Source organism: Myotis davidii, unplaced genomic scaffold, assembly GCF_000327345.1.
Source record: "Myotis davidii unplaced genomic scaffold, ASM32734v1 scaffold265, whole genome shotgun sequence".
NCBI classification, from domain to species: Eukaryota; Metazoa; Chordata; class Mammalia; order Chiroptera; family Vespertilionidae; genus Myotis; species Myotis davidii.
The window spans coordinates 1,928,944-1,939,849 of NW_006296627.1; the positions used below are offsets into that span (position 1 = coordinate 1,928,944).

Below are 10,906 nucleotides of genomic sequence, written 5' to 3' on the forward strand. Positions count from 1 at the left end.
TGACCCCAAATACATGAAATGTCTTGCTCTTGGCCTCTAGTTTACATATAAGGATGATACAGGTGACAATATATGTCTTCTTATCTTACTAAATTATCTTGAATTTTAATGTTTTCATTTGGATTTTGGTTGTCTTGCTGAGATTTATGAAATAGTGTTTTCTTTGTACTGCTCTCCCCCCAAAATGACCAAGTGCTAGAGGTTACATAATACAAAAATAATTTGCTTGTAAAAAGGTGGTATCTAGTAGTCAAGAACTCATGCTTTAACCTCAGAACTTTGGTATGTAGCCTTGACTAAGCCAGTGAATATCTTAACTTTCCTTAGTTAAGCATGTCTTAAAACAGAGTTTACAAATGGTCTTTGTCCTCATCTTCTATGTATGTAGTAAGCAATGATGAAGTCCTTTAATAATGCAAGTATTGTTTTTCCATTATTGGTTACTGGAGATCACAAATTAACCTCAACTTTCTCTAAGGATGAGTTTCAATCACAGCTGACTACAGCAACAAGAGAAATGAATGTGAAGATATCCTTATTATTTGCCAACATGCCACTCCATGGCCTTCTTCTGAAGGCTTTCTTGATAGGGAAGGATCATTTGAGCCCTTGAGATTAGAAAGCTTAAGCAATCTTGTAGGCACATTATTTCTTGTGATAACCCTTGTCCTTTCCTGAGAATGCATTTTGAGATACTTAGACTTCACTGTAAATCTTTAATTATTTGAAGATCTCTGTGCCAGTATTAACATATCAGGCAAGAATAATTTTAGCCAAGTTCACTGAAAGTATTCTCTCCAGTAATTTCATCTGATTCCTTTTCTTGGCACATATTACATAGGCTATAAAATAGAGGTGCTATCTGTAGAGATGGTGAGCGGTTTTGTAATTCCCTATTTCTGTGGGTGGGTTCTTTTCACTTTCTCTCTGCTGCATCCTCAGCTGTCACGAATGTTTTGTTTTTCTCTTTTGCAGATGACACACTTGGTGCTGCCTGGCATGGTAGAAAGGTGAGTCACGAGCTCACGCACCAACACTGGGGAGACAGCGCTCATGGTTATTTATAGGGAGAATCCTTTCTTTGAAAAATTCACTAAAGTGACTAATGAACCTCTCCTCCATGTCTTAGTGACAGTGATGAGTCACAGGGCGAAGTGTGAGTCATCTGGTGGGGGAGGCTTTTTCCACTCGATTCCCTTTTCATTCCCCTCTCCAGGGTTGCAGTGGTTCCTTTAGATCTGGATAAAAAGTCTGCCTGAGTCACCAACACTAACTCAATTGCCTGCTGTTCTGAGGGGGTGGATAGAGTTCCTGGGATGTCCCCGGGAATCCCTTCTCAGAGCTCTGTGCTCTCAGAGCGCCAACCAGTGGAGTTTCATGATGAAAGGCCCCATCCTCTGGTTTTCCAAGTCTTCCAGGGAGCATGGGTGTATCAGGAACTTGGGCTATGAAGTGACGATAAGATGTCAGCCCCACCCTTGGGGGAGAAAGTCTATATCTGCAAGCCTCATTGTTCCACTTTATATTGAGTTCCACTAGAACGTGCTGGGTGTCTTCATTTTTATTGAGAAATGTGTTGTGGAGTTCTTACGTTGAAATAGCATGAAGTGTCAAATTGTGATTAAACTCTGTCCTTCCCTTGTTTTTCTCTTCGGAAAAGCCTGAAGGATGGCTTAGACCTTTAAAGAAAACTCGTTGAAAAGAGCTGGGCTTGCATCTTGAGGTTGCTTGCTCATTTGCTAAATTTAGGGCTTCACAGTCATCCTTCCTCTGCAAAATAGCTTTGAGTTTGAAAGACCCTCCAGCCGAAACCGGTTTGGCTCAGTGGTTAGAGCGTCGGCCTGCAGACTGAAAGGTCCCAGGTTCGATTCCAGTCAAGGGCATGTGCCTGGGTTGCGGGCACATCGCCAGTGAAGGGTGTGCAGGAGGCAGCTGATCAATGTTTCTTTCTCATCGATGTTTCTAGCTCTCTATCTCTCTCCCTTCCTCTCTGTAAAAAATCAATAAAATATATTTAAAAAAATAAATAAATAAAAGACCCTCAAAAGGAATCACAACTTTGAAAAGGGAAGACCTAGGATCCTACTTCTGTGAAGAAACCTCTGCAACCAGCTTCAGGCAGGGATTACAGCTAATGTTTATTGAGCACATATTATGTGCCAGGTGTTGTACCAAAAGCATGATATATGTTAACCCATTTAACCTTGATAGCCTCCCACCATTGTACAGATGAGGAAACTGAGGTTAAGAATACGTTTTGTTTGGCATCTGTAGAGACTGGTTGAGAAACTGCTTCTAGTTTCTTTCTTCTAAGGCTATTTGTAATTCCATTTTATATGTAGTTTTGTATATTTCAATAGCTTGTTTTTAGTCAAATTTCCCTTAAAAATCTTCAAGCTGCTTATTGTTGGTTGACCATGGGAGTGTGTCCCCCTGATGGTCAGATGTGGAAGGGACAGTGGTCAAACCAGACGAGAACCTTAAAAAACTGCAGAGAATTAGGGCAGACAGAATAGAACTTGGGAGGGATGAAATTTGGGCCATCATCGTAGTCTTAACTTTGACAGCTGCAAGTGATATGGTATTAATTCAGAATAGAAAGTCCATCCATTAAAAAAGAAAGACTTACATACTTATAAATCACTGAGGGTATCGTAAAAGGTATTTTTAGTGTGTTGGTGAAAAACTAAATAATAAAAGATAACATTGTGACATCTTTGCAGATCATAAAATATTAGATTCAAAGAGTCATAGAATTTCAGTATTTAAGTTAAATGAGTGCTATGAAGCTACATATTTAGTAACTACACTAGGCCCTAGGAACTTCACCCAACCTCTGTAGACCTCACAGTCATATCACAGTTGTAGTTGGAGCATTAGATAAAAACAAAGAATGCAAAGAAAAGGATCCATCCATTCAACAGGCAGTCATTAAGTAAATTTTATCATGGATTATACAGAAGATTCATTGGATCCTTGCCTTCAAGAAATCAAGTTGGTTTTAAATTAAAGTTGAGAAATGATCTGGCGAAAGCCATCATAGGCTAGACTGAAACTGACATCATGGGGTGATTGTGGCACTTGTTAAGAACTAATGAGAAATGTGAGTGGATTTTATGAGACAGTTCTTTTGGTTAGGGGGAGTAACAGCTATATTCACTAGAGTGAAAAGAATTTCTAGTTGAGTTAGTCAAGGTAGGCTAACTATTATAACAGACTACCCCCAAATCTCAGTGGTTTAACACCATAATAGTTGATTTTTCCCTTGCAGCACAGCCAATATGAGTCCATGGTAAGGGCTTGCTTTACCTAGTTACTCATGGTCTCGGGCTCCTTCCTTCTAGGGCCTCCCCTCTTCTTGCCTTGGGCCTTGCAGCTCTCTGCTGAGTGCCCTGGATCCAGCTAACAGATGAGGTGAGAGAATAAAAATGGTTTTATGGAGGTTTCATGGTCCAGGCCTGGAAGTGCTGTAATCGGCTCTGCCCACATTCCATTGTCCAGAACTCAGTCAGAGACTGTGTGCCCAAGAAGAAAGAAAACCTCCAATTTACCAGCTCATCTGATAAGCCTTATACATTACAAGTGATTATACTATAGCCTGCACTTTACACTGTCCCCAAATGGCATATTTCCTGTGCTTGGTTACCATCGGATTGGTATCTACATTGAGTAAAAGCAGAGTCCTGTAAAAAGATCCTTTGTTGTTTTTCCCCCCTTGCATTAATTCTGTCTCTGATGTATGAGATTTTCCAAACCCTCTAGAACTATAGCCAAAGGCCAACTGACCATCACTAAACAAATATCTGCAATCAAACTAAGGTATTATATTACCATAGAGGTAGAAGGTGCATAATTGCATTATAGAGGAAATTTGCTCTTTCCACTTCCCTGGAATTATAAACATCGGGTACAGCTGGAGCCAGGAGGTGGTTGCCATAACAACCATGGAAAAGCTAAAAATAGCTTCTTTCATACTGTATTGCTTAAGGTGGAATTATGACATGTTATGGTGTTTTAGGACAGGCAGTTCTCTTTCGTGTGGTAAGTGTTTGCAAACTTTCTTCAACAAAGCAGTATTTGTACAATGCTCTTGGTTTGCTAGTTCTAATTATCTACCTGACCCCCATGTTCCAGGATTCTCTTCTGACCTAGAACTGTTTTGATATGTTTCTCGGTCTTCTTGAGAGTCTGTTTAGAGAACTGTTTGTACCAAATTTAATGTTATGTTCAAGCTTAGAAATGAAAGCAGTGACCCTCCAAGAGCACACTTAGAAATGGGAATATGAATAATTGTGATAGTCTTTTTTACAGTCTCCCTTGACTGCCATCAAACTCTACATACAGTGAGCCGTCCACATTAGGATTGACCATGCTCCATTTCTCCACAGCAGCATTCACACCCCCACCTCTCTCTTCCTCACCTGCAGTGTGGGGCAGTGAGGAGGTTCCTGAGGAAGGCAGAAATCGGTGACTTACTCCAGAGGAGACCTGTCACTTCCTCTGTGACAGTAGTATTTTCCTAGAGCTATGGACAAGGTTACTGCAGCAGACTGATGGGATAGTGGGGCATGTAAAGAAGGATAAAGGGTTGGCACTTTTTAAATCCAGGTGACAGTGGAGGAGAGTGTTGTGACTGGGAACTTCACAGGTCTAAGCGAATTCTATCCACGGGAAGCTATGAATGCATGATGGTGAGTTTTATAGGGTTGGATGAGTTGAACATTTCACTTGTGAGAAGGGCTAGTAATTGAAGAGAACGTGTTTATGGGAAAAGGTACTACCTTACCAGCAATGGTGTTCTCTGCTGTTTCTGAGGTGCTTTAGTTCCAGTAGGGCCTCAGTGATTTGCACCCCTGAGACACCATCATGTGGCTGTTAGCAAGTAAGAAGCAAGATGAATTAAGGATATTGTATCAGAAAATACTACCTGACTTGTTTATGTGGATTATTTGTCATAACAAACTGGAAACGCGCTGAAGCAATGCGAGTCTTCATTGTGAACTTCAGCAAATATTCTTAATGTACCTTCCGATCAATCTTAGAATTGTTCCCCAAGTTCCCGGAAAATGAGAGATTAACCAGGGCTCGGTTTTATGTTTGTTTCTGTGTGCAATTAAGTGCAGCCCATTTTGTCCTTCTGCTTGATATAACAGAGTTGTCATGAGTCTGGCTGTGCCATGGAAACTGGCTTGACGTCACTAATTCTGCTTGGATAGAGGATTAGAGCTCAACAAAACAGTTGGTTTTAAAGACCAGTCCTCTGTACCTTGCACTCCCAATGTTCATCCCCCATCTCTGCATAAAGAACAGATCCTGTATACAGGACAAGGATTAAGGCAGCTAGACCAGTGTGTTATTTATGATTCAGACAAAACTAAGGTGAATATGATTATCCTTGGAGAGAAAGAGAGGGCCTTTTTTGTGCTGTCTTGTGTGTGGGTGTGGGAGGAAGGCTCTTGCTAGACAAATTCGTGTGCTTCTTGGTAGCACAGAGTTTTTGTAGAAGGGATGTTTTCCTGATGCCATTTTAGTAGGGTTATAGATGCTTTCCTTTTATAAATGCACTTAGGTCTAGTGCATTCTCGCTTTATGTTTGCTTGGTCTTAGGCTTGTTTGGATGTATTTTAGAGTCAAATATTGTGTTGTGAATAAAGTACTCTCAAATTCTGACTTTTCACTAATTCAAACTAACTCTGCCTCCTGGAAATTTTAATTAGAGTGGAATATTTGGGAAACCAAAATCTCGGTTGACTCAAGGAGTAAACAGTTAAAGAAGCATAAGTGCATGATTGTGACCTGTTTGATTATTGGTCTATTGTATTGAAAACAGGAAGAAGTTTTTGTTATCATTAAGTGAATTTTCTTATATTGAATCATTGCTTTGGTGAATGAAGTTTTAAGAGGCCATTTTGGTGAGAACTTATCGCTCTTGTAGCTTCCACTTCTTTGGGATCTGCTCTGAGCTTAAAGGTGGCACCTTCCAATATATCATAAATACATATTTTCTCTTTTTTTTACAGATGTATTGAGATACATTTCACATACCATAAAATCCACTCATTTATAAAGGGTATAATTTGGTGGTTTCTAGTATATCCACAAAGCTATGAGGCCATCCCTGCCACCTAATTTCAGAATATTTTCAATACCATCAAAAGATAAAGATATTTTAAGCATCATAAATTGATGCTATATTAAACATCTCCAGTAGTAGAACTGGTTTTTAGTCAGTGTTGATCAAAGGAATTTCTCATAAATATAGGTAAAATGAAATTACTGGATAGTCATTGCTAATTCATGGGTTTTTATCTTTTAGTGATTGGTTTCTAACTCCTGCTAGAGACTCTTACCTTAAAATTTAAAAAAAAAGGCTTTTCTGTCACTGTCAGAGACATGAACAAAAAATATACAAATGCAAATATAGTCAATAATACTGTAATAACTATGTATGGTGCCAGGTGGGTACTGGAAATATTGAGGGGAACACTTTGTAAAGTTTATGATTATCTTATTACTATGCTATCCACCTGAAACTAATACAAAATAATATTGAATTTTTAAAAAATACAAAAATTATATAATTAAAACATTGACTAAATTCCAACTTTCTTCAAAACCCCAATATGACATTTTCAAATTTGAGATTTGATTTCTGTGACCAAAATGTTAATGGGTTTCACCATTTAGGAAAGTTTGAATTACAGGTAAGGACTTCAGTTAAAAAACAAACAAAAACAAACTTGTCTCCAGTGACCCATAACCTGAGGATCCAGACTCGGTTTGACGGTTGACATGGCATCTTGCCCCAAAGGCTGGCAGATGGACTGGGTGACCTTTTGGGATTATTTCCTTTCAGATTTATGTCTAAGGTATTGTAGATGCCATGTAATCATGTTTCTCTGATTATTTTGCATTAAAAAGGCCTATCTAGTCCCTTCTTTTAATATTGAAAAAAATAGCCTGGCCAGTGTGGCTCAGTGGTTGAGCATTGACCTATGAACCAGGAGGTCAGGGTTCGATTTCTAGTCAGGGCACATGCCTGGGTTTTGGCTTGATCCCTAGTAGAGGGCATGCAGGAGGCAGCCAATCAATTACTCTTTCTCTTCATTGATGTTATTTTCTCTCCTCCCATCCTCTCTGAAATCAGTAAAAATATAAGAAAAAATGGGAGTTGGGGGAAGTAAATTCAGACAAAGAATAATGAGAAACTGGGTTGAAGGAAAGGAACATGATGTAGAGGACAGAAGGTGAGGGAGGTCAGGTTGCCGTAGCTAAAGAAGGGGCCCAGCCCCAATGAGAAGAATGGATTTGAGGGGGGAAGAGTTGGTTGTTAAATCTAAAATTCCCCAGACCTTCATTCCATACTTTATCTAACCCACACATGCTTGCTAACAACTCATATATTTACAATATTGCTTTCTTCAACCTACTTTTCATTTATTTGTAGAATTAGTAACTCCTGATAACTTTCTGACTTTTAACTTTAAGTAGTCTCTAAAAGTTACAGTAGAAGCTCTCAAGCTTTGCCTTTGGCTTAAGAATATGGTTTGAGAAGCTATAGTATCACATGATAGAGTCAACACTTCATTTAGCACCTGAATATCCAGGGAAGTAGGAGGGCAGGACCTGTCACTCATTCCCAGGTTTTATTAAGTACTGGTTATTTGCTCAGACTGTGCTGAGTGTTTTGAGGAAAAGTGAGGACGAAGACTATGGTGTCCAGGAGCTTATGGTTTTGTTGAAGGAGAGAAGTATGTGTGTACATAAAATGATTAAATACTACAGCAAGGTAGTATGTGATGGGATGCCAAAATAAAATCATGCAAGGAGTATCAGAGTGTTTCTGTAAGTGAGAATTCTTGGTGCTGTGGGCAGAGAAGGCCTCAGAGGGTGGAGATCAACTCCAGGACACTGTAGATCTGATCCGGTCATGCCCCAGATTACAAAGACTGAGAAATGAGCTAATTGCAAACAAGAGCTATTTTTAGTTGATTGAGTTATACCTCATTCACTGACCAAGCATATCACATGCTGATGACAGGCAAGGAAAGACGTGTGTTAGAAAAACAGCGAGGTCATTCTGTTTCAAACCTGGATCTCCATCTGTAATTTACAACGAGTTGTGTGAATGATTTCGTTCTGTTCATGGAACATTTTCCTTTTTAGATCTAAAGGCGTGATTCTGAACATCTCCTCCGCCAGTGGCATGAACCCAGTTCCAATGCTGACCATCTACTCTGCAACCAAGGTGAACAATTTTTTAGTAAATCTTGTTGGAATGAGAATGAGGAATTATTTTTAATCTCAGTTCAATCTCAGAGAAGAGAAGCAAAATACCCTCCACTGGTTTCAGGGGAGCCAGAGCCAATGAGAACTGATTGGTATAAACTTTATAAACAGGACACCAAGATCTCAGATCCACAGATGGTATTTTTCCTCCCACTAAATTACTGCTGTTAAAATTGAGTTTGAACTTTCCAGAGAAAGTTGGCCTAGCTCAGTTGATCAGAACATAATGTTAATGAATCTAAGGTCGGGGATTTGATTCATGAATAAGTCACCTTCATACAGCATCGGTTCAAGTAAGCAGAGCTGAGTAGAAGGATTGCAGCCAGTCAACACTTAAATACACATAGTAGGCACAAGATAGACTGTGAGTATTTTGACACATTATTCAGAATTCACAGACATTTCTTGTCACTTCTGGAATGAGAGAATTTTCCAGAACTCTAAGATATCATAATTTTATATTCCACCATTCACCTCTTCATGTTACTACTAGGAAGATAATTTAGAATGCATTTCCTATTGCCTGCAGGTCAATAGCACCATCTGCTTATACATTGTTGAGGCAAAAGGATACATCTCTGAAATGGGAATGCCTGCTGAGGTGCTGAAATTAAGTAAACTTTTAGGGGGAAATGAGCAAAATATAATACATAATAAGAACTCGCCATAAAGAATAAAAAAAAAGAACTCGCCATAGATCAGGGAAGGAAAAGAGCAATACACCTTCCTTCCTTTTCACTTGGCTTTGTGTCCACTGGAAAAATGCAAACGGCAACTACTGTTTTCTGTGCAATCTGCTTGCTTTCTATGGCTCTGAAACACACAGTGGGCATGTGTATGGCGAGCGCCAGGTGTTTGGAAGTGATCGGTGAACTCCAACTGCTCACCTGTTCTGCTCCATGGACACAAGACTAATTATTGGGGTCCTAGTAGAGTCATTACTGAGACTTTGCATTTTAAGCCTGAGGCTGAGTACACATTTGAAAAATGGCCCTGTGCATCGTATTTCACAGGCAGATAGGAAGTCGTGCTGTCACAAGAAGATGGGCTGTCAGGTTCATCTCTACACTTCCTGGACCCCACAGGGCCAAGAGGATGCTTGTTCTTTTCTTCTCTTTATTGACAAAATCCCCATAGAACAGGGTTGAACAGAATTTATATTGTGTTTCTGTTTGAATGGCAAGTAGGGAGGAGGACTGCATCCTTTGTTGTATAATCAAACATTTCTTCTTTCTCAAAAAAGAAAAGAGCCTTTTCCAGTTAAATCAAAATTTCATCTAGATTTTATATTTGGTGAGAGAATAATTTAGTGGCAGATAAAAATGACTTGAGGGCTTGAGGTGTTTGTCTGAGGTCTCTTCTGTATTCTTTTTGAAATAAAAAGAATGATTAGAAGCTATAGTGCTAACTGGGATAGTTTATTATTTTTGTGTTGGTGGCTACAAATCAGACAGATTGATGTGATGTGTGTCTGTGTTTTCTTCTCACTCCCACCCCCTCCCAGGGTTTTGTAGATTTCTTCTCTCAGTGCATCCACGAGGAATATAAGAGCAAGGGCATCTTTGTGCAGGTGAGTAGAGTTTGTTTCAGTTAAGTGTTCCTGTTTTTGTGTGGTTTCCAAAGCAACTGTTGCTGTCTTGGTAACGAAAGAAAATCACATTCCTAAGTAAGTGAATGTGATGTTAGCACACAATTAAAGACGTGTGTTTGTTTTGTTTTTCTTTATATACTTCAAGTCTAGATTTTAAAAAATTATTCCTTAGAATTTTTAAGTCAGCATGCCTGGAGTAGAACTACATGTAGTGTAAACAGTTGAAGCATGATTATTGTAAGTTCTTCAGATTTTATTTAGAGAGAATTAGACTATTAATATCTCTTAGCTGCCAGGTATATAAGGTGTGCCGTGACTGTTCCAATGCTACTGTGTACTAACCACAGAGAGGGTCAAGAACTGAACAAAATTGACTTTTACTAGAGCAAGGATGACAGCAAACACCAGGGTGATGTAGATACAGTAGTGATTTTTAACAGTTTAAGAATGATGGTAAAATATATGTAACAGAAAACACCACTTACCAATTTATAAGTATTTGGTTTAGTGGCATTAAATACATTTGCATCATTGGATAAGCATCACCACCATCCATCTCCAGAATTTTTTTCATCTTCCCAAACTGAAACTGTACCCATTAAACATGTACTCCCTGTTCCCTCCTCCCCCCAGCCCTTGCCAGGCACCATTCTATTTTCTGTCTCTCTGAATTTGACTACGCTACGTACTTCATATGAGTAGAATCATACAGTATTTGTCCTTTTATGACTGACTTATTTTACTTAGCACAATATCTTCACCGTTTATTCATATTGTGCCATGTGTCAGAGTTTCCTTTTTTAAGGCTGAATAATATTCCATTGTAGGTATATACCACATTTTACTGATCCATTCATTCATCAATAGACACTTAGGTGGTTTCCATACCTTGACTATTGTGAATAATGCTGCTCTGAACATGTGGGTACAGATATAATTCAATACGATTTTGTTTCCTTTACAGATATACCCCAAAGTGGGATTGGTGGATCATATGGTAGTTCTATTTTTAATTTTTTTACAAGG

At 39.0% G+C, this 10,906-nt stretch overlaps 1 protein-coding gene across 5 annotated transcripts in view; it reads left to right on the forward strand.

Annotated features, from left to right (window-relative positions):
- HSD17B12 (hydroxysteroid (17-beta) dehydrogenase 12) overlaps nucleotides 1-10,906 on the forward strand; it is a 134,320-nt gene that overhangs the window by 115,485 nt on the left and 7,929 nt on the right. For 3 of the 5 annotated variants that reach the window (XM_015569495.1, XM_015569494.1, XM_015569496.1), the window contains 4 exons: nucleotides 976-1,010; nucleotides 8,167-8,248; nucleotides 8,819-8,890; nucleotides 9,794-9,859. In XM_015569495.1, the coding sequence (XP_015424981.1) occupies nucleotides 976-1,010; nucleotides 8,167-8,248; nucleotides 8,819-8,890; nucleotides 9,794-9,859 (255 nt within the window). The remainder of the gene's footprint in view (nucleotides 1-975; nucleotides 1,011-8,166; nucleotides 8,249-8,818; nucleotides 8,891-9,793; nucleotides 9,860-10,906) is intronic. The other 2 variants (XM_006772241.2, XM_006772240.2) reach the window with 1 other exon arrangement.